We start from the raw sequence: 27036 nt of genomic DNA on the forward strand, positions 1-27036 counted from the left end.
TGAATGGCCATGGGGATACTACTGAATGCAAGAGTTCTGCCAGTTGGTGCACCAATTGTGCATGGCGTTGACTCTTGTCGCATTTTTGAACGAATGCCTTTGCGTCTTGTTCCATCCGGGTCCAGTATTATCCTGCCCTAACCAGTTTTAGCACTAACGAATCTGCGCCGGAGTGGTTCCCACAAATTCCTTCATTGACCTCTCTCATTACGTAGTCTGGCTCCGAGGCTCCTAAACATCCGGCCAACGGGCCTTGAAATAATCTCTTGTATAATTGTCTTCCCAAGAGGCTGTAGCGAGCCACTTTGGTGCGTATTGCCCGAGATGCCTTCGAGACTTCGGGCAGCTTACCATGCCAAAGACAATCGATGAACTCATTCCTCTAGTTCTAGACTAGGTTTGTTGTACTTACTTCATAATTGTCGTCTACATCCAATACCGAATGCATAAGTTGAACGACTGTACCAGAGTCAGATCCTTTCATCTCCGTGGATGACCCCAAATTGGCCAATGTATCTGCTTCTATGTTCTCATCTATCGGGATATGTGTGATCGACCACTCCCTGAATCATGCAAGGAAAGTTTGAAATTTAATCACATATTGTTGCATGCGTTCTTTCTTTGTGTCAAAAATCCCATATACTTGGTTCACTACCAACTTGGAATCACATTTGATCTCTATGACCTCAGAGCCAAGTCTCTAGGCAAGTTCGAGTCCTACAATCAAAGCCTCATACTCGCTTCATTGTTAGTTAAAGGAATAGTTTTCATATCCCGCCTCAAGTTCTCCCCCAAAGGCGTGATTAGGACCACCATCACCGCTTCTTTAGCATTGGACCCTTTCACATTGGAGGCTCTATCCGTGAACAAGGTCCAAATTACTGATGTTGTTTCTGACACCATCACCACTTCTTAAGTAGCCAATGGATAATAAACCGAGACTGAAATCGACCACAAAGTCGACCAAAACTTGCGATTTGATTGCAGTCCCGAGCTTATATTCAATATCGAACTCGCTGATTTTGACCGCCCCATTTATCCAACCGGCCTGACAATTCAGGCTTGTGAAGAACATTTTGCAAAGGGAAGGTTGTCAAAATGGCTATTGGGTGGCATTGAAAATAAGGCATAAGCATTCGAGAGGCGACTACGAGAGCTAGGGCTAGTTTTTTGAGGTGCAAATAATGAGTCTCTGCTCCAGACAAAATTTTGCTAACATAATAGACAAGAAATTGTATACTTTCATCCTCCAATACTAGAACAACACTTACCGCTAGCTCTGAGACTACTAAGTATATTAACAGTTGTTCACCTTCACCTGACCTTAATGGAGGGGGGATTGATAGATAGCGTACCAGGTCTTTTAAGGCCTATTGACATTCTGGAGTCCATTCGAAACTGTTCTTCTTCTTCTTCTTCTTCTTCTTCTTCTTCTTCTTCTTCTTCATAATAGAGTAGAAGTGATGGCATTTTTTCGAGGATGGAGAGATGAACATGCTTGGAGCGGCAATTTTTCGGTTAGCCTTTGGACTTCTTTTACACTTATCAGCTGGTTTGGGATGTCCTCGATGGCTTTGATCTTATCGGGATGTCCTCGATGACTTTGATCTTATTGGGATTTACCTCGATCCTCTTTTGTGAAACTAAGAAACCTAAGAACTTACCGGAGCCAACCTTGAACGCACATTTTTTCGGGCTAAGCTTCATGTTGTGCTTCCTCAGGATATCAAAGGTTTCTTGGAGGTGTTTTAAGTGATCACTTGCATTCAAATACTTGACAAACATTTCATCTTTGTATACTTTTATTATTTTACCTATTTGTTTCTCGAACATCTTGTTCACGAGCCTCTGATAAGTGGCTCTCACGTTGTTAAACCCAAAAGGCATCACATTATAATAATATATACCAAAGTTTGTTATGAATGAAGTTTTTTTCCTGATCTTTTGGGTTTATCTTAATTTGATTGTACCCGGAATAGGCATCGCGGAAACTCATTAACTCTCACATGACATTGCATCGATTATTTGATCGATGTTTGGCAGTGGGAACGAGTCTTTAGGGCACACCTTATTCAAGTCATTATAATCTACGCACATTTGAAACTTTTTATATTTTTCGGAACTACAACTATATTTGCTTATCATTCGGGATACTTTGCCTCCCGGATCGAACCGATGTCAAGTAGTTAAGTTACATCTTCCTTAACAATCTTGTTTCTGACCTTGACTATCGAGCGTTTCTTTTGCCTTACCGGAGGGATGTTTGGGTCCAGGCTTAACTATGCACAACCACCTCTTGCGGGATACCTGTCATATCCGAGTGCGACCATGTAAAACAATCAACACTAGCTTTAAGAAAATTAATAAATCTTGACCTGAGTTCGAGATTGAGCCCTGTTCCCAAGTAAAATTTTCTCTCCAAGAATTCCTCAAACAAAGCCACTTGTTCGAGTTCTTCTGTCGTGAACTTGGTTGTGTCTGTCTCTTTTGGTACCTGAGAGTATCTCGGTACCTGGTGGCATTCCGACGACTCCTTGCCTTTATCATCTTCACTCGGCTCGTGAGCAGGCGTCGATTCTTATAATTGTTATTTGCTGGTCTCCTTCTCTTTATTGCTGGAAATTAACACTCATTCATTTATCTCGCTGCTAGGTGATCTCCTATTTTTTGCTTGATTCCCTCTGGGGTCAGGAATTTCAGTAGTTGAAAATTTGTTGATGGTACGATCTTCATCTCATGCAACCATGGTCTGCCAAGAATTATGTTATAGCCGTGTCGTCATCCACTACTTCAAATAGGGTGGTCTTCGTGATCCATTCGACATTCGTGTGCAGCAGGATCTCTCTTCGGGTTGTCATACTTTCCAAGTTGAACCCGGCGAGGAGCTTTCTTGCCGGAATGATGCCTCCGGTTAATTTGGCTTATTCCAGCACTCTCCATTGAATAATGTTGGTTGAGCTTTCTGGGTCAATCAAAACACGTTTAATCTTGAAAGCTAGAAAACTAAGAGAAATTACCAGGGCGTCATTAGGCATCAGAATAAGTCCGTCAGAGTCTTCCTCTGTGAAGGTGATGTCGTCTTCGGTAACTTCCCAGAGTCACTTGCTATGGGTAACCGATACTTTTGTCTTCTTGACTATCGAGAAGGTTAAACTATTGATTTCATTTCCTCAAAAAATCATGTTGGTTAACCGAGGAGCGTCTTCCCCTATCTTCAAGGGTTCTGCGTTGTCCCGGCTGCGGCCGTAATTGTTCTTGGCTCGGTCGCTCAAGAACTCCCTGAGATGGTCGTTCTTCAAAAGCGTTGCCACCTCCTCGTGCAGATGTCGGCAGTCCCCAGTTTTGTGGCCATGAGTCCAATGATACTCGCACAATAAGTTAGGATCCCTCAAGCTAGGGTCGGATTTGACTGGCCTTGGGAATCGTGCCTCTGTGATATTCTTCATCACTGATACCAGCTCCATAATGCTGATGTTGAGATTGTAATCTGACAACCTGGGATAAGTGGAATTTCGGGTCCCCGATACCTCTTTGTCTTGCAACGATCTGTTGTTTCGGCCATGATTAGTTCTTCTTTCGGGAGCGAACCTATCCGAGGACCGGAACCCTTTACTGCAGTGTCCCCCCGCTCTCTCGTAAGGCAAAAATTGGCCTTTGGAAGATCAACGATCTACATCAAAATTATCCTTGGCCTTATCCCGGCTCTTGTCTCGGTCCCGCCCCTTGGTTGATGTCGGGAACCCAAGATGATAATCTTTTATCCTTATTTTCGATTCATAGCGGTTATGGACATATGCCCATGCGGTCGCTTGGAATTCGAGCATGCTTTCTTTCAACTTTCGGAAGGCATCAGAGCTCCCTGAGTTCAAACCCTTAGTGAATGCCTCTGCTACCTATTCGTCTGGCACGTCCGGTAACATCATCTTTTCTTTCTAGAATCTGATCACGAATTCCCGTAGCAATTCAGACTCTCCTTGTGCGATTTTGAATATGTCCGCTTTTCGGGCTTGGACCTTCGTAGCCCCAACATGGGCCTTAATGAAAGAATATGCGAGCATTTTAAAAGAATCTATTAAGTTATTGGGTTGTAGTGAATACCATATCAAGGTCCCTTTCGTGAGGGTTTCTCTGAATTTCTTCAGCAGAACTGACTCGATCTCATGCCGGTGCAAGTCATTTTCTTTCACCACCGTTGTATAAGTTGTGATGTTCTCCAGAGGATCTAAAGTCCCATCGTACTTTGGTATGTCCGACATCTTGAATCGTATTGAAATTAATTCATGTGTTGCGCTCGGCCTAAACGGCAACTCAGTGTACTTCTTCGAATCTGGGCTCTTCAACACTAGTGGTGCGCCCGAAATCTGGTCCATTCGAGCATGAAACTCCTTCACGTTCTAATCCATCCACTCGTTCATCTCCCTCATGAATCTCATGATACTACTAGAAATTCGACAAAAACCGACCAAGTCGACCGACCAACTTTGGTTGGTCAAAAAATCGACCAAAAAACTGACCAAAGTTGGTCGGTTTTTCAATTTTTTTTTTATTTTTTTTTACAAAACCGACCAACTTTGGTCGGTTTTCTTTGGCGCAAAAATGCGGGAAACTATTTTTGAGTCCCGCAAAATTTATGTTTCAAGAAACCGACCAACTTTGGTCGGTTTTTTAATTAAAATAAATAAAAATTAATATTAAAAAAACCGACCAAAATTGGTCGGTTAATTCGGCGGGTCATTTAAAAAAACCGACCAATTTTGATCGGTAATTTTACTTTTTAATAAACCGACCAAGTTTGGTCGGTTATTTTTGTACGAAAATACAATTAAAGAGTATAAATCAAATAAAAGACAGTCTTAAAACAAAATGTACCAATGGTCTAGTGGTAGAATAGTATCGTGCCACAGTACAGACCCCGGTTCGATTCCCAGATGGTGAATCTTTTTATTACATAATTAAAATACCGACCAACTTTGGTCGGAAAAAACCGACCAACTTTGGTCGGTTTTTTTTGTAATATTTTTTTTTTGAATTTAATTGACCGACCAAAGTTGGTCGGTAATTTCCAACCAACTTTGGTCGGTATTCCTTTCCGACCATAAAAATACCGTCCACACGTAAATGGTCGTGTTTTGGTCGGTTTTTGGCCATTACCGACCAACGTTGGTCGATTTTTTTAGTCGGTTTTTACCGAATTTCTAGTAGTGTGAGTTTGGTTTTGAAGGGATCATTACCGTTGTCATTTCTGGACCTGCTGTCGGTACCCTTGCTCCGTCGAAACCGACCTCATCCCTCGGGGTGTTATTATCCACTCTTTGAGTCGTTTGATTTGCAGGAGCGCTGTGAGGCACCTAGTAATGCCTTCTTCAATTTTGTCATGACTTGGTCCTGCCTTGAGAGGTGGTCCATGATGGATTTTTGTTGCTCTCTCAAAATCCTTACCGTTTTCGCAACGTGTTCGTCCTCCGCATCATCGGGAGTTGGCTCCCGCACATGTGGGGGATATTGTCCGCCATGGACCTGAGTTGCCACGCCCCCTCGTTGCAGGTGTTACTGATTGAATCCTCATGTTGAGGAAGATTTTTGTGCGCCTCAACATTGTGTGCTATGTTGACATCGTTAGCTGCCATTTTCGATTGGAAACAAAGAATCATACGAGTAAGAAATAGATGTAAGGGTCAACTCAATTACGTAACTATCTAGGCCCCACGGTGGGCGCCACACTCTTTACCCGTAAAAATAGTACAGTTAAATTTATTACATGGTTTATAGACAAACGAACCGATTTGATCCAAAAAATGATAAATAAATAAGATTAAATATAAGACTTTTCGAAAAAATTAAAGAAAATGGCAGGTCTAGCTCCGGGAGCGATGGATCCGAAAACAAAAATAATAGCAATATAAAGTAGTAAGTAAAGTTGTATTATTTAGCTTGAGAATCGAATGTAGCATAAGGTTTTCCAAAAATTTCGTGTCCTTTACAATGGTTGTTGAGGCCACTATTTATAACTATACCTAGGAAACAAAATCCTAAGATCAAACCCTCTTAAATGACAATAAAATGGGCTATTGATGAAGGTATAACATTAGGCCATGAATACCAAAATTCTCTGCAACGACTGCTTATTTAATACTAGGGAATATTCTTCATTAAATTCTATCTGGTGACAAACATTTGTTTTGCTCCCGTTGATTATGTTCCCTTCGAGATCAATCCGACACCAACTGCAGCTGTTATCCCCGGTCTCGGTTCTTATTCGATTCATCTTTTGTCTGCCTCTGGTTCCAAGTGTCACGCAATCATTCAATCATTTAATATAAACCAATTTTACCCTATATAATTATCAGAATAAATAATAAATCTAAAATTAAATTATTTTAAAACATCAAAATATCTTATTTTTTTAAATATAATAAAAAAATAGTCCTAGGTAGAGTGGAACAGAAGAAGTAGACGATATATATTTCAAGATATACACGAAGTAGTACATTTTTTTTCTTTCTTAAAATGGGAGAAATTTTATGGAAAGGCAAAAAAGCAATATTTTAAGAACATCTCAATAATATTTAAAGTTCGACTTATAATCACACATTAAAAGTACTTTAAAGTTTATACGTAGTATATTATTTTATGCAATAATAAATCCTTGTTCCTCTTCCTCGCAAGTTTTGAAAAGGACAAAAGCTTTTACTTCCTTAATCTTCCGAGTTCTATCTCAATCAACTTCCACTTTACTTCATTAATAACTATATAAGGTAGTCAGGTAGATCAATTCAAGACATATGCTTGATAAAAATGGTAATTTTGACAATTCATGGGAATTTGACGGTCCTTCATTGATCATGTGAAATAATGTTTAAAAACACATTTTTTTCTTATCCCAAGAAGATTAAAAAGAAAAAAGAGTTGAATAAAAAGAATAAAAAAGTGAAAAAAGAGGAATATACTTTTTTTTTCTTGTTTCATAGTGTTCAATATCCACTTTGTAGTCCCCACTAAATTGAATTTATTATTGCTTAACATTCATTAAAGAAGAATATTTTCTATTATAATATTATTTCATAATGTATCGTATTATATTACTCTCTCCGTTTTAATTTATGTTAACTCATTTGACTGGCCACGGAATTTAAGAAAAGAGAGAAGACTTTTGCACTTGTGGTGTAAAATGAGGCACATATATTTTGTGTGGCTATAAATCATTGCATAAAGGTAAATTATTTACAAATAAGGAAAGATGTCATTCTTTTTGGCACAGACTAAAAAGAAAATAGATTCACATAAATTGAAACGGATAGAGTATATTGTTTTGATGAATACAACGTTTGATAGATTGTAGCGTCTATCGTCGTTTCATGATATGATGCATCAACAATATTATAAAGAAAAGTATAATATGGGATATAATTATTACTACATAAAAATATAGGATAAAAGATAACATATATTTATTTAATAATAAAGAAGAATAATATAAGAAAAAAAAATAACGACACGATCACACCAAATCGTTATGACAGTTTTCTTCGTATTCAAGTAACGATAAGAATAAACATGGCATCTAACATAAAAATATATACCATACAATACATAATAACCAGGGTTATAAATCCTATTCATCTCACCTCTAACACTAGTTAGTTTAAAGAGAAACAGGACAAGTTGGCCATTCTTTCGGCTCAATGGTCAAACTTTTGTGAGGCCACCTTAATAAACAGAGATAGAGAGAGTCAGAGGGAAAGAGACAATAAAAAACAGGGACATATAATTGAGTAGAGCACAGTAGCAGAACAAATAAACAAACAAAGACATGGACAAAGTAAAAAAAAGCTTGCTTTGTATTAACGAGAAAGGTAAAAGAAAATACATAGTGTGTGTCTAGGAGGTGTAGTGTAGAAAAGGGGGCAATTTAAAAGTGAAAGTGCAACATTTGGTCTCTGTATTCCTCAACATCCTCTCCTTTCCCCAAAGCTTCTTTGTCCCCTCAACTTTTTCTCAACTCCAATATCTAAAAAACACAAAACTTTTCTCTTTCTCCCTCTTTTTCCGGCTACCTTTTTCGCCGGAATAATATTCTTCCGGCCGCCGGCAACCTCCTGCTATCTCCTTTCTTTTCTGAGCTCAGAGATGTAAGGAAGAAGAATTAGTATTGATTTCTGTTTGAATCATTATTTAGTTTGTTCGAGCTGGGATTTTTTGTGGGGTCAGTGCAACTCCGATTTGCACCGGCGAGATGAATCTCCGGTGAGGTTTATGCGGGGTTGCTCATTTCAGCTGGAAAAATAGTCGACGGAATAACAGAAAATGAAGACGCCGGCAAACGGTGCCGGTGCCGGAACTCAGCCGGCTGCTGGCAATGAAGGTCAGTTTCTCTGTCTTATATGCAAAGGCATTGTAAGAATAACAGAATAAAAAAGATAATCTTTTTTCTTTTCTTTCTTGTCTTTTATTGTTTTTGAGGATTTTCAATTCCGGGAAAATATGATTTGCCTTTCTGTTTTATTCTAATTTTTTCCTGGTTTTTTTCCTCCAATGACAAGAAAATTATGAGTAGAAACTCCCCAATTGTCTTGCTTACACGTGGGGTGGATGTACTAGTCAAATTGGATATTTTTCTTCAGTGAATTTTCCAGGAAAATTTGATACTAAAAGATGAGAGAAAAAGATTCACCTTTTCATAGCTTTTGAATCTAGCAAGAATGAGTAAAGCTCTCTTTTTTCAACCCCTTTATAAGCTGACAAGATCTTTTACACTACCAGATTAATTATCAACTAATTACCATTTATGCGTTTAGTAAGTGTGGATTGGTGATTTACCAGTTACAGCATGTTAAACTATATTGAATTGGAAAAATTTAATGTCCTTGATTTTCTTGAGAAACGAAGCCGGTTATAACTAATGAACTGCTGTGAATTGACTGATGGGGGGTTTCTGTTAGCAGATGAGAAGAAGAGAATAAACCCAGAGCTATGGCAAGCTTGCGCCGGGCCTCTGGTGAACTTGCCGGTCGCTGGGACCCACGTTGTCTACTTCCCACAAGGCCACAGTGAACAGGTCTTTCAGTTAAACTTTTTTACCTTCTTGTTTACTGGTGTTGTGTAGTTGTATGTACATCTTTGTGGCTATTAGCTAACATGAGCTAGTATGGTGTTCCTGCTTAAAATTCGCCTTATTATGTGATTAGCCTAATCACTGACATCATGTGTTGGTATCGTGGTTGTTACTGTTGATTTTACTAGTGGTATGCATTGTATCTTCTGTGTCCATTTTCTGCTAGTAATTTGCGGTTTAATTCTTTTTTGCTGTGTTGTGCCTAAATGGTAGTGTTTTTCTGTACTTTAGGCTACATGGAGATAGTGTTGTTGTTCAATCAGCAATAACTCTGTTAATGTCTTATCATAACGAAAACTTGTATACAATCCTTTCTAGGAGGTGGCGGGTGGGACTGTAAATTGATTACAAGTATAACAGAACCAAGTATCATATAGCTGAAAGAAGAGCATATAGTCATTCCTGTTAGTTAAGATTGTCAGTAAAAGTGAGTATCATTTTATCTGTCACTTTTATGTCTTTTGTTGTGGGACTTCTGAGTTCCTAAACTGAAATGGTTAATCAGGTGTCTTCTTTTTTGATTTATTAAAAGATTAATGAGTTATCAGTTCGAGAACTGAATCTGTTTTGCACATGTAGCTAGCTAGTGGAATATTGTCCATATTCTTATCATTTGGAAAGGTTCGTGCTCAATTCATTGAGTCAACGCTCCTGATTTCTTGCTGTTTAATATTGCATGTATATTTTCAGGTTGCAGCATCTATCAAGAAAGATGTGGAAGCCCAAGTTCCAAACTATCCAAATCTTCCATCAAAGTTAATTTGTCTTCTTCACAATGTTACCCTGCATGTGCGTATATTTCACAGTTGACTTGTCTTAATAAATGTTGTTCTACGTTAATATATTTGCTGGTTTACGAAAATGATTATCCTTTTTGTTACTTAGGCTGATCCAGAAACTGATGAAGTTTATGCCCAAATGACACTGCAACCAGTCCCTTCAGTATGGCTCTTTCTTGATATCTTCAATTGTCCTCTTTTTGTTTCATCTTCTTGTTGTTTCTCTCCTTTCTAAGTATAGCCTGTTCAAATTGAATGTAAAACTCAGCTGGTGTGACCTTTTTACATGCAGTTCGACAAGGAGGCATTATTGAGGTCAGATTTATCTATGAAAGCAAATAAACCACAACCAGAATTTTTTTGCAAGACCTTGACCGCAAGTGATACAAGCACTCATGGAGGTTTCTCTGTGCCTCGGCGCGCAGCAGAGAAAATATTTCCTCCTCTTGTAAGTTCCTTTAAATTTTCTTATTTAAAGTTTCTATCTGTTGCTTCTATATCTTATTTAAAGTTTATCTGTTGTTTCTATATATTATGTTGTTTCTATATCTTATGTGCGACATGCTGCTTGTTTGTAATCAGGATTACTCACTGCAACCACCTGCTCAAGAGCTTGTGGCTAGAGACTTGCATGATAATGTATGGACCTTTAGACATGTTTATCGAGGTAGGTTTATTTAGCAGTTACATGTGGGTTCATGAACTTGAGTATAGCTGAATGAGAGTATGCCTTTTTCTGGTGTCTTACCTATCTCTCATCATTCAGGGCAACCCAAACGACACTTGCTAACAACAGGGTGGAGCCTTGTTGTGAGTGGAAAAAGACTTTTTGCAGGTGACTCGGTCTTGTTTATTAGGTATGACAATGGAAATGATATGTCCCCTAGATATCGTCTCTGATTTTTGAAATATGGAAAGAGGCAAACAGTCATAGTTAAAATTCATAGACTATAATGGAAAGCTAAGTACATTCCATGATAAACCGTAAGGGGCATTGTAGGCTTCAAAAGAACCTACACACTTCTTGGAGTCTCTCCTACTCGGTCATTTGCTTTTAGTCTTACTTGACGCCCTTTAATCCTTGTCAATAGGGATGAAAAGCATCAGTTTCAACTAGGAATTAGAAAGGCAAACAGGCAGCCGACCAACTTATCGTCATCAGTGTTGTCAAGTGATAGCATGCATATTGGTATCCTAGCAGCGGCAGCTCATGCAGCTGCAAACAACAGCCCTTTCACTGTGTTTTATAACCCAAGGTCAGTGTATTTATTTTTGTTTAGGTCTATATATGCATCGATAACCTCAAGAGCTGCCAATGTTTCAGACCTTAATGATATTTCCTATCATGAGATTTACAGTCTAGCCTCTAATATGAACAGGGCCGGTCCTTCTGAATTTGTAATTCCTTTAGCAAAATACTACAAAGCAACTTATAGCAGTCAAGTATCTCTTGGCATGCGGTTTCGCATGATGTTTGAGACAGAAGAATCTGGAACTAGAAGGTATATGGGAACAATTACTGGCATCAGTGATATGGATCCAGTGAGGTGGAAGAACTCTCAATGGAGGAATTTGCAGGTAGAAAAAAGTGGAGCTGTCGCTCTCTAATTTCCTCTCTAACTTGTGGGACTTATTCAGCTTGACACCTTTACGTTCTTGATTAGGTTGGTTGGGATGAATCAACTGCTGGGGAAAGGATCAACCGAGTGTCTATTTGGGAGATTGAACCTATAACAGCACCTTTTTTAATCTGTTCCAGTCCATTCTTCAGCTCCAAGCGTCCAAGGCAACCTGGAATGCCAGGTAGTTGAGCAATTTGTTAACAGAATTCCATTTAATAATAGTTGATGTGGAGCAGTTAGAATTTGCCTCATTTTCCCGGCCAGACGTGGCTTGTTTTTTTATGAAGGTTTCTTAGAATGTTTGGTCAGAATGTTTTTACCACTTACAAGGAGGTGGACCTAGGATTAACCTGGTTATAAATAGGTGATATTTTTACAGAAAAAAAGTGACCGAAAAATTAAAGGAAAGGAGAACCTTTTAAAGTAACAAAAGGATGCTTTCAACTCAACATTCATTTGCATATGTAATATACTAACCAAGTTCTTAATCAGTAGAAAATTATTACTTTTTTGCAGATGGTGATTGTTCTGATATGGATGGTGTATTCAGGAGGACAATGCCATGGCTCGGTGATGACTTTGGCATGACGGATCCTCAAGGTCTGCCCGGTCTTAGCTTAGTCCAATGGATGAACATGCAAAAAAGCCCTTCTCTGGCTAACCCGATGATGTCCAACTACTTGAATTCCCTATCTGGTTCTGTTCTACAAAACCTAGCTGGAGCGGACCTATCACGTCAGCTAGGTTTGGCAGCACCTCAACTTCAGCAGCAGCATAACTTGCAGTTTCATAGGCCAAACCAACAGGGACAACAGCTTGACCAGCTCCAGAAGTTACCAGCGGCAACACTCAACTCATTAGATTCAATTATGCAATCGCAGCAACAGTTATATGATATCGGCCAGCAACCAAGGCAAAATTCAACTAATCAATCACTGCCTACAACCCAAGTTCAATCGCAACTTCTGCAAGCTCAGAGTCTTGTGCAATCTCAGAATGTTCTTCCGCCGCAACAATCAATTCAAAACCAGCTGCAGAGAAACCTCCCTCAGAGCCTACCACAGCAACAGCCACAACAACAGATTCTGAGTCAAAGTCAGCAGCAAAATTTCATGTCGTCCCAGCCCCCAGATCCAGTTAACCAACATCACTTCTCTGAAAATCAATTTCAACTTCTACAGAAACTGCATCAGCAACAAAAATCACTTCTAGCACAACAATCTGCATTACAGCAATCTTCGCATCTTGGGTCAATCCAGGATCAGCAGAAACAGTTCTTGGATGTATCGCAGAACTTTTCCAGGTCACTGGCAACAAGCCAAATGTTGGATGCGTCTCAAACCACCTCCACTTCACTTTCCCACTCGCAGATTGTGCAGCAGCAGATGACAAGAACACATAGCCAGTCCAATCTTCGGTTTGTCCAGCCAACTCAGCAACCAAAGCTTCAGCAGCAGCAATCTGGAATCTTACCAGACCTATCTGGACCAGTTGGCTACTCTCTACCCAGAACGACTTATCAGCTTACCACAAACGGTAGTAGTTTAACAAGAACTGCAGGCGGAGGGCAGCCTGTAATGGATGAAGTCCCATCATGGTCCACCTCAGTGTCCACTAACAACTGTCAAAATGTAGTTCAGCAAAATTTGAATGGTCGGATCCATGAAAGCACAGGTGCGCGTGATGAAACAACCCACTATTCTGGACCCCTTTTTAATTCGAGTGGATTAGAAGTTATGTCTGCTAATAGCAACCTGGTTAAAGAGTTGCAACAAAAAACTGATGTTAAGCCGTCAATAAACGTCTCCAAGAACCAGAACCATGGGTTTTTGGCACCTCAAACTCTGAACACTGCAGGACACCAATTGGATTATTTGGATAGTTCATCTTCAGCAACTTCAGCTTGCCTTTCCCAAAATGATGTCCAACTGCAGCAGACCACAGACCCACCACTATCTTCCAGTTCTCAGCCATTGATATTCAGAGATAGTCCAGACGGAGAAGTTCAGGGTGACTCGAGGAATGATATAGCTTTTGGAGCAAATATGGAAAATCAGTTAGGACTGCCTATGATGCCTGATCCTTTGATCACAAAAAGCTTAGTAGGATCAAGGAAGGATTTCTCCGACAATCTCTCATCAGGAGGAGGCATGCTCTCTAGCTATGAAAACCCCAAGGAAACGCAGCCTGAACTCTTGGCCTCAATGGCTTCCGAATATATGACCTTTAATTCAATGGATTCTACTATCAATGATGGTAATTTCATGGATAGAGGTGCCTGGGACCCACCGCCTCAACTTCCCCGTATGCGGACTTTTACCAAGGTTGGTAGCCTTGTAAGGTGATTTAATTGGATCTCATTTTTTCTAAGTTATAACCTTTTTTTGCATCATATCTCTCAAAGGTGTACAAGCGTGGTGCGGTGGGAAGATCAATTGATATCGGACGGTACTCAGGCTATGAGGAACTTAAGCTAGATTTGGCTCGTAGATTTGGTATAGAGGGACAACTGGAGGACAGACAAAGAATAGGATGGAAGCTTGTGTATGTGGATCATGAGAACGATGATCTCCTGGTTGGTGATGACCCTTGGGAGTAAGTTCATAAATTATGCTTCTGTCAAATTTCCAGAGTTTGCATTTTCTGCAAAAAGAAGCTTATGCCCTCTGACTTACATATTCTATACTATCATATGATATCTTCAGGGAATTTGTGAGCTGTGTCCGCTGCATCAAGATTCTTTCTCCGCAGGAAGTTCAACAAATGAGCTTGGATGGAGATTTTGGAGGTAATGTCCTTCAAAACCAAGCTTGTAGCAGTTCAGATGCGGGAGGCATGTAATTATAGCTTGTTAACAATTCTTTTGAAGCTGGAAACTTGCACAAATATAGCTTCTAGGAATTTTGTTGGTCAAGCATGATGGAAGTTGTGCTGCCAAAGTTTTTCCTTCTTTTATACAACCAGTACAGTAAGCGAGCCAGCTCTTCTTGGGATCTTGGTATATTTAACGATCCCTTGATGTAACAGAGCTGATGCTAATCTTTGATATGAGAAAAAAGGTAGTGAGGTGAATATATGTGAGTAGTCTCTCATCACCATTGCATGGATCCAGTCTAGGTAGGGAACTCATGTTGCTAAGGGTAATCTGCTCTAGCATAGGTTTTAAGGCAATAGAAGCATGGTGATTACCGCGAGACTAGTCCAAAATTCTCTTGTTTCTTTGGTAGTTCCACGAGGCTTGATATTATCAGAGTGTATAGTTGTGTAAATATACTCTTTTCTGTTAGAGAAAATGGTTCAAATAGAGATTTTATTGCTTTTGATTGTTGTACAACATTTTACATGGGTGTGGTTAGCCCCCTATTTATATGAGAAAGGTTTTTCATTAAGCTTCCCCTGTGAGCTTCATTGAACTGGATCCACAAGACTATTAAATGGGACAATCCACAATTCAAACTATTTGTTTTATCACATTAAAATAGTTGAATATCCCCTATAACAGTGAAGTCACAGAGTTATTTTTGTGCATTAAAGAACGTTAAAAACATAATTCTGTAATTAAGTGTCTATGTCAGAAAATATTTACATTCGGTAGCCGATAAAGTGTATAAAATTTGTATATATAATTTTTTTTTGTATATATATACATTACGTATGTTATATACAAAAAATATACAAATTTTATACTTTTTTCGGCTACCAGATATAAATAGTTTCTGGTGCGGGATAAATTGATAATACCCCGAAAATTAACCCAAAATCTCTTGTTTCCTTTGCATCAAAGCAATGGAGTTTTCCGAGGGGAGCAGAGAATTCCATGAAGCTTGATATTTCAGAGTGCATAATATACTCTCCTTCAAATCTTTTATTGGAAATTATATCAAGTATATTTTGAGAAGCTGTGATATGTTCAAGCCAAGCAAAACTGTGAAATTTTGAGAAACTGTATGTACGCATTTTAATAAAATTCAGAGAAGCTATATTTGAGTTAGGCAATCGATTATTGTTCATTTTATTTTCTCATCCAAAGCATACGCCACAGACTCTGTGTGTGTGTGTGTGTGTGGAGAGCGATCATGTCATTTTTTTTTGTATCAAGACTTGGTTCTTTGTATTTGAACTTTTATGGGGCGTCAAACATAGTATAAGACAACAGAAGATTCTAAACATCTTGACGTGAAAACACCACGAAAATAAGCATTCGCTTTTACCTTAACAGAAGTAAGTATTTCAACTAAAACTAAGATAGAACAGCCGTTCTTTACATTACCTAGTTCGTTCATATCTACAGTCTACACTCAACGGAAACAACAAAAGATATGACCTTCAGGGAAGTTCATCAAAAAACAATGCTTGGTAAAACCCATATTTCTAGTAACATTTCCGTACGTACAAGTCCATGTGCAGGTTGCTCAATGTCAGCTTACACAAAATGAACCCAGAGAGATTTCACCAGATCGTATACAAACAAAAGTAGACGAGACTCTTCTAACTTGACTTGCACGCTGCATCAGTATTGCTCATTCGTTTAGATGGAGTCCGCTTCTTCTTGAGCGATTGGCTCACAGATTCAAAAAGAGGAGCCCGGTCAATAGGTGCAGACAGCCCTGGCATACCAAGCCGTAAATCTGTACCGCCATCTGAACCAATCCATGCTATGCGTTTAACTGCCATAGCCACAAATGCGCATCAATCAGTGCCGAGTACAAAGTCTCATTCTTTTGTAGAAAACACTGCCTATTACAACCTCAGGTAATAATTAGACTAAGGTGATGGGACAACCATATGAATAACCGGTCAGGAGCAAAGATATAAACATAGATCTTCATATCCAGCAGCCGTCTCAAGTTCACACAATTTAGAAACTTAATGGAATCACACCAGTCAACATGAACTGATCTATGCTTATGAACTTATAACTTCACAGTATAATTTCTCAATCCAAGAGGTGATTAGTTATATAATAAACAGAGGGTAGTGAAGGAAAATCCATCAATCAAGTACTTATAGCCTAAGAGGGCTGAATGCTTAATGCACAAAAACCACAGTGATTCATTTATAACGTGTATGTTCAGATAGATTCATTATCCCTAGGACAAGCTTCCAGTTACTCCAGTCGGAACAGTTCATAACTTGAAAGTAATTCTTTCATTGTTCACCTATAGCAGTCTTGAGGGGGAGAAAGAACCAAATAGCACCGGTTAACTTTATTTCCTCATTTTCCAGCATGAACTACATTCCGCTTTCTCCCCCAGTGATACTTATCAATTCCGTCTGGTAGACCCTCAGGCCATCAAAGACTATGTCCTCGGCCTTTTCGATGCTCCGACCATGGTTTCTCCTCGTGATTCGAGCCGGGCCAGCTTCTGTAGCCAATACATATGTTTCCGAGAGCCGCATCCTTCTGAAGAGTTTAACGAAATCGGTGTTTTGACTCTCGATGCTGCTGCTAAAATGCTGGAACGCTACGCGGAATTCTTACACGGTGCAAGGGACGATAACGAAAGCGCCAAGATCACAGATGTATTTGGCCTAAGTGGACAGTCACCACGAACAGAATGTATTGGAAAGATGATTTTTTTGTGAAATTTGAATATGCACACTGCAGTGTGGACTCTGTTATTGTGTGTTAACTGTAATAAACCGTGTATTTTCTTCTATTAGTGTTACAGATTTCAAATATTTCCGCTTTTATTGAAATAATGGTCCCATGTTTCTCGCTTATGTCGCTTGTGGGGTCAGACATCGTTTCCGTGTTTTGGGGGCGCGCAACTCCGTAAAGTTCACAATTAGCAACAAAGTCTTCGCGGTGTTTTTGATACTGTCGCATCCACTAGAATAAAACGATGATTTTTTCTAAGATTCATGCATTTTGTATTAAGAAAAGCTTCTTCCCTCAAGCAACCCATTATTTCCCTCATGGATCTTCCATACCGGCGTCCATGCTTCCCTCCGTTTGCCATCACCAATCCACCTAGTGCAATAAAACTGGCCCGCGCAATTTCTCAGTCCTTCGCATGCTATGCTCAGTTCTGCAAACAGCTCCTGCAATATCAGCAAAGGTGGACGGATTGGGTATTCGACGAGGGGTTTGCAGAAATAATTGAAGACGTGGTGCTGGTTTTCCAGATTGCACCTTGCCTTCACGGTCCCCGACTAGGCGAGCTGGAGGTATTGATACCTCGTCACACCCAGGTCTTCATTTACACATCGTCCAGCCGTCTGCGGTGGTTTCTGGAAAACCAGTGCATTGCTCGACGTGGTGAGACCGTGTTGGCCTGCATGATCCCGCCTTACATGAGTGACCTTTCACTGCAGGAAATGGCACGCGTACATAATGAGATTTTTCCAGGCAGTTACATGACGTCCGCGGACGTGCAGTGCTTTATCGCCATCCAACTCAGCAGCCTGTTCGTTGAGGAGCGAACATGTATCTTGCATGGGCGAAATGGCTTAGAAAGAACCTGCCGCTTCTTTCGTCGACCGGCCGGCTTCTTTAGCCGGTACGACATAGTGGCAATTGGGCCGGTGCTGTTCCACGATGAATTGAATCGAGCAGAGATCTCTGATGCACCTCCTTGCTGCTTTGACCCGTGGTACAACCATCAGGTTTTCCTTCAAGAGAGCGAAGCGCATGATGGTGTAGGGCATTATCCAGAGGGCACACCACTACCTAGTGTTGCCATAGTGGGAGGTGGACTGTCTGGTCTTGTTGCTGCAATTGAATTACTTGGCACGGGCGTCAGAAATATCACTCTTTTCGATACTGTTGATGAGATCCGTAACATTGGGGCGCCGCCGCCTGTGCCCATCGGCGTCCAAGAGGCCTTGACTTCATTTGGAGTCATGCCTTTCTCCGACAACCAAGTTTGTCTTTCATACTATCTGGACAAGTTTAGAATCCCGTCCAGCCTCCGATTTCCTCGCGCCGACAACGATCACACAGCACTGTATTTCCGGCAGAAATGCTACATCTGGCTAGCCGGACAAGATCCCCCGGGGTTATTTCAACGGGTATACGTCGGATGGAAGACTCTACTGTGCCAAGGGTGTGAACGAAACGGCAGAAGGCTCGTCGCTCCGATGGAAATCTCTTCGATGTTAGAAGGGGGGCGTCATTACGAAGCCCGAGAGGCATGGTTGGCTTGGCTTACAGAGTTCGGCCATTTCACTTTCCGTGCCGCGTTGGTTGAGATCTTCACCTGTGGTGATTCCCCTCCTGGTGGGGAGGCATGGGGACCGGATGATTTTGAGGCTTTCGGGATCATAAGATTGGGGTGCGGCCGAGTTTCGTCCCTTTACCAGCACCTGCTATTTTCAACGATCCTTGGTTGGATAATCAGTGGCTACGAGGAGGATCAGTATCTTTCTATTGGCGGCATTCAACTTTTGCAGGCTCGCATGCGCATTGAAATATTCCAGAAAAGCCAGGGAGAAACACGACTCTGTTTTGATCCGGTGTGGGGGATAGCAAAGCAGAAGGGGAAATTCAAGGTATGCTTGAAAGACCAACAGTCGCTTTTTTTTGATCGGGTCATCCTAGGCGGCAACGCTGGAGCTGTTTCGGTTGAAACCAGACTGACCGGGGATAAGATCTCCTTCAGCTACGATGGCGCACGCGCCGTTGACTACTCGTCTACCGCTCGCAACTCAGCACTCTTCATGGTCACTAAGCAAAAGTTCTGGGTCAACGCCGACATTCCTGCCATGATTTGGACCGATGGACTTGTTCGTGAGCTTTGCTGCATCGACATCGAATCGCCAGCCGGGGAGGGGCTTGTCGTCTTTCATTAAAGTCTGGATGAATTGTTGTGTCGGCCGATGGACCGCCACAACAAGAAGCGACGGTGCTTGGAATTAGTTCGGGAAGTTTCTACTGCCTTTCCTCAGCTGGCTTTGCCGTTGGTCCCAGTCGATGAAAACTATGAACGGTACGTGTTTGATGGCCACCTGATGGACAGTTTGAGGGAAACTTCGTGGAAGGGAAGTTCTCCGGAGAATGGTCAATATTTCCAAGATCTGCTTCCGGGTGCTAATTCGACAGAGCAGGACGTGGGAGCCTGTTTTATTGACCGAGAATATTGCGTCACCGGGGCCTCGTGTGAGGAGTATGTGGAAGCCGGGATCAAGGCGGCTTGCGCTATTGTTCGCAGCACCGGTGGGACGCTCTCCTCCTTCAATCCGCTGGACTGGTGTAAAGAATAGGAGTTTTCAGCAATAATAATATTAAATTATTCAAAGTGCGTATTAATCCCGTAGGTTCATGTATTTCCATCAATGTAATGTTTAAAATTCTCTTTCAAGTTATAAAACCGCAATGCAAAATTTGCACTCATTCATAAGCGCTATTTTGGGTCTCAGTGCTGCCAATATATCATAAATCTGACTAAAATAATTCGTTATTATGGCATCTGGGTATGATTGCATTCCTGTACAAATTTGTTCTCATTCCCAAGAAATGCCGTTGGACAATGCGCCCCTTCACGTGCCTTTGCATCTTGCCAACCCCAAGGGGCCCTATAATCATAATTAAAAGCATTAGTTGACTACGCAATTCGAAATATTCCCACTAACACCACTGAGGTCATTGCGCTCGTCACAGGCGTCAGTCCACTTGCCTCGAGCCATGTGATTTTTTCTGTGTCCACTCACCACTAATTGAGCATCTACATATTTAAGTGGGAAAGATGAAGTGTCACCATCCGTTCTCCTGTTTAAGTTTTGAATTTTTTCTTAAAGATTTCATGTTGTCAATCACACAGCTTGAAAAGGAAATCCCGGAATCAACGGAGCTCAAATTTCAAACGGCTGGCCGGAAAAAGGATGCTTCATCATTATGCAGATTACACAAACTCACCTTTCGGTTCTGGGGCCCACTTTTACTGTTCTCAAGTGGGTGGAAAACCACAAGAACATGGCTTAAATAGCTCATTTCATCAAGCCAAAACGCCATTTAGATCATGCTGTAAAGCTTCAACACCGTGGGTGCCATTATAGCTCCTGTTGTTCTAATTTACTGATCCATATATTTCTGTTGCTAAAATACACTAATCGTTTTTTTCAGGATGGAATTTGCTGGCATCAATATCACCGACATGGCCCAGACCTTTGGCGAAGCATCGATCGCCCTTTCTAAGTTTGTGAAGCGTAAAAAGACTAAGAAGAGGCGGGCCAAATAGGTATCCCCCTCCGGACTCCTTGCTGAACCAGCTCATCTGAGCACCCATCCTCTGGCCACCAACTCCCAAGCTCCGACCGTGATGATCAACGAGGGGCGAGTTGCAGCGAGAAGCCGTGCGGCCGGCGAGAATGAGATCTCAAACCTACTGGATTAATACGCATTTCGACAGAAACCCACGGGATTAATACGCATGTGGCTCGTCAAATAAGATTCACCTCCGCTGGGCGGTGAAATCAAGTATTTCTACTAAACCTAGAATAAAATCGAGCCGCATTGCCGTTATCCCGTGTTTAGTCTATATAGTACTTTAACGTCTCTGTAGAGATGTTTCATGTAATAGGTTGGAAATATCTGTATTATTTGATATCGAAATCCGTTTGCGCTAATATATAAAATTTAGCTATGTTATGAAATATGCAAATATGTAAAGCAGCAACTTCTTTTTAATATAGCTACGTTGAGTGTTGTTGCAGTAATTGCGGGGCAAATTTATTATCAGGACAACACACTTGTTACAGAACAAGCCATGCCACCGAACCAAAGACAACTACAAAATCAAAGCTCCATGTTACACAACGCGGGAAGAAACAAATCAAATCAAAGACAAGGTGCCCTGCAGGTGGAGTTCAAGCCTCGATCTCAGTCTTCCTTCTTTATGTTTGCTGTCCCCGGCTTGATCATCCTTCGCTTCGTAGTCGAGTGCCGCAGTGTTAGGTCTGGTCGGTGGGATGGTGCTGCCCAAAGTGGCATCCTGCCGGCCTTTTTGCTGAACCATGTTTTACCGCAAGCCACCACATCATAGGGGCGGTCTAGAGTTCCTCGCCGCACAAAGAAGGGGCAAGCTGCCTCTTTCCCATGAAGAGCGGTCACTTTTAGGTCCCGTAAGTGAACGAACAAGGTGCTGGCGAAAATGGCGATGAAACACTCCAGATCAGGTTCCTTCGTCTCGCTGTGCGGCCAAACACCATTGTGAACACGAAGCATCTCTTCGAGTGGCAGGTCGCACCGATATGGCTGGATCGTCGTCGCCAGCACGGCATCCCTCCCAAACACAACGGACCCTTCCTTCAGCACTCCCTCCATCTTCTCACGGGAGAGGTAGACAAACACATGTTGGTCCTTCTCTCGAGCCAAATCCAGTTGATCAACCAACATCGGGGGATGATAACAGATTTTGTACCAGAGAAGTTCAACCAACTCTTTAAGTATACTAACGGCTGGAATACCTATCTCTAAATTGAGGACTCCCAGAGCCCATTTTTTTTGCAAATCCATAAGGGTTTTGCTATAGGCATCATTATACGTGTTAAAAGCGGATTCAATCCCCTTGCAGAGATTTATCGGGCTCAATGCTCGAGTGAGATTTCTTGGGTGAAAGCGTTGAGCTCAATGCTCGAGTGAGATTTCTTGGGTGTAAGCGTTGAATGAAAAGTAGCTGATAAGGCATGTTGATCTGAGTTAGGATGAGAAAAACTGCAGATTCCAAAGCCATTTAAAGTACCGCCGGAAGTTGGAACTAAAATAGAAACAGTATTTTGTCGGGAGCAGGACAAAGTTTGGCAACAATCCCCATTCACATCAAAATCGATGCTCACGACAGGCAAGCCCAAAATCAGGTCAAGCTTTTGCTGGATCATTCACGGGCTCATTGAAATCGGGTTGCCGTCAAATTGGTTTCGTCCGCTTTGCCAGAAAATGGTCAAAAGATGCCCATAATGGGACGATAAAAGGCTCATTGAATTTCGTAAAAGTGGGCGTCGGCAAACGTGAGATGCTTTTTCACGTACTCCGAAAATTAATACATTTTACCTCAATTATTGGGGGTTGATTACGTTTTCCATTATGCATTGTTTTTCAAGTGTGCTGTGCTAGAACAAATGCATACTCGCACGAACATGGAATGTATTTACCTCTTAGTTTTTTATGCAATTCTATAAATGTAAATCTTTCGCCAATTGAAGATAAACCTAGAATGCGATTGCCGAATGCGAGGTACTAGAAAAATTGATCTGAATGTTTGTTGGTCGCGTTATAGAACTGATCCTAAGTAAATAAAAGGCCTAAGCAATCATAATTATCTTTTTCACTCGTATCAGATCGACAGTCAAATAAGTGCAGTTGAACAGCAATTATCAAAGAATGAAAGTAAGAATAGTGGCTCCATTTTGCATGCTTTAAGAGAACCAATGAAACTTGGCCAGCTGTGGAGCTTTGGTGCCGACAGCCCTAACGTGGGTTCCAGCTCACAAACCAATGTGTGCAGCAGTATCAATAAAGTTAGTAAGTGCATCCATTATTAAAGCAAAAAAAGGAAAAAGCATAGGTCATAATGGGGCAATCCACCATTATTAAAAAAAGAATCTATTCCGGCACGTGCACTCCGAAGGGTGTAAAACCTTTCAAATAAAACCACATGTGGTCCGTTTGAGAGACGTGGAACACTGACAACGCCATGCTTTAGAACAGATACAATATTTAATTCTTTGCTTTGCATCTAGGCCTAACTAAATATTTTATTTGCTAAAATTAAACGGAGAGATATGGGCAACGATAAATAGTGGGCTTAAATCAAACTGAGAACACAAGCGGTCTTGTTTCCCACTTTGTTAACATAATGGCTGAAGATAACCTATGTGCTCTCTTTTTCAAACTGACGGTGCAGGGGGTGACGTGCAGCGATGGGCTCAAGAAGCATATGGAAAACGCCGAAGATGAGCTCAAACCCTTACTGGAGCATGGTCCTCAAGGTGAATCCATGGACATCGATGAAGAAGAAGTCTCGGGGGCCAAACGACTACTGTATCTCTATGTCGACTGCCCGACAATGATGCGCTGCTTTTTTGGGAGATCTATGCCCTATAATTGCAGGGGAGGCACCCTCCTTACCGACCTTCCCCCGTACCATGCTGATGTGTCGCCCCATGAGGTGTCTCGTGGACTCAGGAAGGCAACCGATTTCTTCAGCTATGAGGATGCTATTCGTAGTGCCTACTTCGCTGCCTTTTCTTTCAGCGGGCCAGTCAGAAAGTTGGATCAGCAGCTCGAGCTAACGTCGACAAGAGGAGAGCCCCTGACATTCAGTCTTTATGCACGTAGCCCTGGCCGGCTCGAACCTGGGGAGCTGGTGAGGCATGGCGAGTGCAAGTTTGCAGGCTAGTCGTCGCTGTCTAAAGAATCGGCTGTCACAGCAGCCAAGGGTGCCGTACTTGTTTCAATTTGGAAAATGCATGTAATAACTATATCTGGTTTGATGTAACAGTCCTGGTTTTGAATCTAATGTGTTGTTGTGTTTTAACGGAAGAATGGTTTAATTCATTTATTTTACTGAGGATGTTAGCGTTGACTGTTTACAACAAGTCGGCGGCTTGCTTGGCAAGCAGGAAAATCCGGCTCTTGAATTTTTTTCAAGCAACAGCGATATACCGGACCTACGCGCCGCAATTGTTTAATTTCCTAATTTTCTGCTGGCTTTTTGAAAGAACGGCCGACATGTCTTCACAAAGCATGCAAAGTCGTGCTGCCTTGAAAACCGTTAATTATGCACCCTAGGACAACAACAACAGAACTATGTCCTAATTAGCGGTTGTGGCAAAAGATCAACGAAAACGGATAGTCTAAAATGAAGAACGTCTTGGTCAACGTACTTAAAAATAACAGGAGTTATTAGGCAAATTTCATACCCTTGATTTACGAATTTGTATGAAATCTAAAATAAGAAAAAGTATTTGTGAGCAATGGTATATCATTGAGAAATTATCATACATCGGCGCTCCAGACAAATTATGTTGGTGACACTCTATTCTCATTCATGTTTGCTACCTATAAAAAGCTTAGCGTGACAGCATCAATGGCTCGTCCAGGTAGGTCTCAACAGCTCCATGTCGATGATCTTCGTTGGATCAAGGACCCCCTTCAATTGAAGGATGAGCTTCTGAATGTGGTGGAGGCGTACAAGTCTGCGCAAACAGAGACGTTAAAGTACTATATGCCGTCTGCAGCTGAGGGTAGGACTCATGTAGAAGTGGCCTGTCTCAGCGACTCGGAGATGGAGCTGACGTTTCCTATGGCCTTTGTCTTTACCTCCAAGGCCATGGCGGTAGCTTGCAAGAAGAAGCAGCGCCTCTTGTGCAAAGAAGGCTCAGATAGGGAACTGTTAGCCTGCGACGTTCCTCCTTATCAGACAAATGTCTCACTGGCTGCTTTAAGGGAAATCCATAACTCCTGTTCGGGAGGAGGGTACCAGGGACCAGCAGATATGGATTATTTTGTGGCTATCTTCCCAAATGAAGAATTCGACCGTCAGAGCTGCAAAATTGAGAAACGAAGTGGTGGGAAAGGGCTCTGCAAGATTTTTAGCAAGGAACTGTATGGGCAGCCTTTACCTTATGAGGCCATACTGGCAATCGGCAAGGGGCTGTTACAGTAAGGGCCGCCGGACCTCCCACATTCTGTTCGGATCGAGTTTCAGCAGTTTATCGCATAACTGATATTTGTGTCACCATCATTCTCATGGTCGTACGTATTATGGGACAGATATTATGTATTGCTCGAATGAATAAAAGTGGCATGCGAGTATGCGTAGTGAGTGTCTATTGTATCTTTGGCATTCATATTTTCTATTAAGTTTTACGTACCGAAGATGATAAAAATATAATAATAACTTTGCGGTAGCGGAAATAGTCAAAATGAAATACAATCGATATTAATATTACATTCCAAACGCTGATTTGTGGGTAACAACACGGAAACATATTACACAAGGTTATTTGTAAGTAAATAAGGGTGGACTAGAGAGTTGACAGAGACGAGTGAGCACGTATATTTAGCCAAGATCCATTGACTTGCCGGACAACATCGATCCGTTCCCTAAACAGCTCCGTTTTCTTGCGTGAAGACCGCATCTTCCTGAGACCGGCGCCTCGATGAGCAGCGAACCAATCTGATCGAAGATCAGCGGCTTTTCATCCAAGAGCAAGCGAAGTTCTGCGAAAGCATCCGCAGGGAATTCCGGTGGAAAAGGGATCTCATCTTCGTCGTCGTTCTTTTCCAAGAGCAAGCCTTCACTCGATTCTTTAGCCATTTAGGAGTGAGAATGTCGGGTCAGGCAACGCAATTCTTATAGATCCAGTGGCGCCCTGTTTGGCAGAGAGCATGAGATTCCGTTTGAAGGCGATTGGTGGCCTAGGTGTGATTAAAGTGATGCTTTCTGATCTTACCTGCAAAATGATGCTTTTCGAGAAAGTGCCATATTCCTTCCCAAAAAAACTAACGTGGATGTGCCTGCTAAAGATATGATTCGCGCTTTTTTGAATGGGGAATATCACCTCCCTTTTGGAGAAGATGGAGAACACGTGGATCTCAAATAGAGTTTTAAATGTGGGGACCGATTCCTTTCAGGAGTGATCACTTTGCATGGTGGATTCCTATCGGCGTGGACAGCATTAAGTAATGTCGGATAGTTGTCAAAATTCCAGTTCAGCACGCAACGCATTTGTGAACTGAAAGATGGAGAATGGGCAAGATCACGTTGAATTTTACACGCTGCACGAGATTCAGGCCGTACAGTGCCTGATGAAGGATCTGGCGGCGGCGCTGCTTGATTATTGCGATGATCTTGTGGCCTGGGGTTCGTCGGACGATCGAAAGGCTTCCAGCGCTGAAACGCCTACAAGCCCATTGGCGCATATGCATGTGAATCGATCTATGTTCGAATGGTGGAGCCCTACAGTCACCCAAATGGAGTTTTCTGCTGAGGGGGCAACGACGGGAGGCCGCCTTCTGTATATGTACATGGATCAATGGATTGCCGAACAATGCGTGAAAGGACACTGCCTGGTTTACAACAGTACCAACTTCGGCGCTTTGCTAACTTCTTTGCCGCCATATCTCCCAGAGGTTCGTGGTCAAGCGGTCTGCGACCGGCTCCGCTCCCTCGGTGGAGGCACTCCTATGATCGACTACCGCGAGCCATGCTGGAGTACGCATTTCGTCTCAGTGCTACAGGAAGATGATTTTGAGAAAATTGGCTCGTTATCTATCGACACAGACAGCGGTAACCGTTTAGCTTTTGAAGTTTTCACAATGGATTCGGATTGCTTGCAATACGACGTCGTGTCTGCGGGGAGAACCCTGTTCCAGTTGCCAATGTAGCTCCTGACATATTGTATCGAGTTCATTAAGTTTTAAGTAAAATCTGAAGACTAAATGAAAAAGGCAAAACATTACGGTGAATATAAGATATTTTCGTCCAGCCCAAATGTATTGGTTACTATAATTTCAAATCTGTAATTGTAGAATAAAGTAAATGGTTACATTGGCTTTGCTAATGAAGTATGTACGTAA

The 27036-nt window shown here is 41.7% G+C and overlaps 2 protein-coding genes across 6 annotated transcripts in view; one reads left to right on the forward strand and one right to left on the reverse strand.

Moving 5' to 3' along the window:
• The first annotated feature begins 7738 nt into the window (after window positions 1-7738).
• Window positions 7739-14902, forward strand: LOC107815085 (auxin response factor 19). Its single transcript, XM_016640602.2, has 13 exons — window positions 7739-8362; window positions 8943-9055; window positions 9803-9901; window positions 9998-10054; window positions 10184-10339; window positions 10474-10558; window positions 10658-10748; window positions 10983-11147; window positions 11271-11469; window positions 11556-11694; window positions 12030-13837; window positions 13918-14108; window positions 14219-14902. Exons 1-13 carry the CDS (start codon window positions 8305-8307, stop codon window positions 14352-14354), a joined length of 3297 nt encoding a protein of 1098 aa, XP_016496088.2. The 5' UTR covers window positions 7739-8304; the 3' UTR covers window positions 14355-14902.
• The window catches only part of LOC107783173 (methyl-CpG-binding domain-containing protein 2), a 38768-nt gene continuing 21839 nt past the window's right edge, over window positions 10108-27036 (reverse strand). For 2 of the 5 annotated variants that reach the window (XM_075227887.1, XM_075227886.1), the window contains one exon: window positions 15719-16180. In XM_075227887.1, coding sequence (XP_075083988.1) covers window positions 16002-16180 — 179 coding nt within the window. In that variant the 3' untranslated portion in view covers window positions 15719-16001. Of the gene's footprint in view, window positions 10134-15718; window positions 16181-16672; window positions 17046-27036 lie in introns of those variants that run through there. The other 3 variants (XM_075227892.1, XM_075227891.1, XM_075227890.1) reach the window with 3 other exon arrangements.

This window comes from Nicotiana tabacum, chromosome 13, assembly GCF_000715075.1.
Source record: "Nicotiana tabacum cultivar K326 chromosome 13, ASM71507v2, whole genome shotgun sequence".
NCBI classification, from domain to species: domain Eukaryota; kingdom Viridiplantae; phylum Streptophyta; class Magnoliopsida; order Solanales; family Solanaceae; genus Nicotiana; species Nicotiana tabacum.

What these genes read in the sequence shown, in the direction of transcription:
- LOC107815085 (XM_016640602.2), top strand. Translation starts at nt 8,305, where the DNA reads ATGAAGACGCCGGCAAACGGTGCCGGTGCCGGAACTCAGCCGGCTGCT. An exon ending in CACTGCAACCAGTCCCTTCA is followed by an intron (nt 10,055 to 10,183) that starts GTATGGCTCTTT and finishes TTTTACATGCAG; the next exon opens with TTCGACAAGGAGGCATTATT. An exon ending in AAGGCAACCTGGAATGCCAG is followed by an intron (nt 11,695 to 12,029) that starts GTAGTTGAGCAA and finishes ACTTTTTTGCAG; the next exon opens with ATGGTGATTGTTCTGATATG.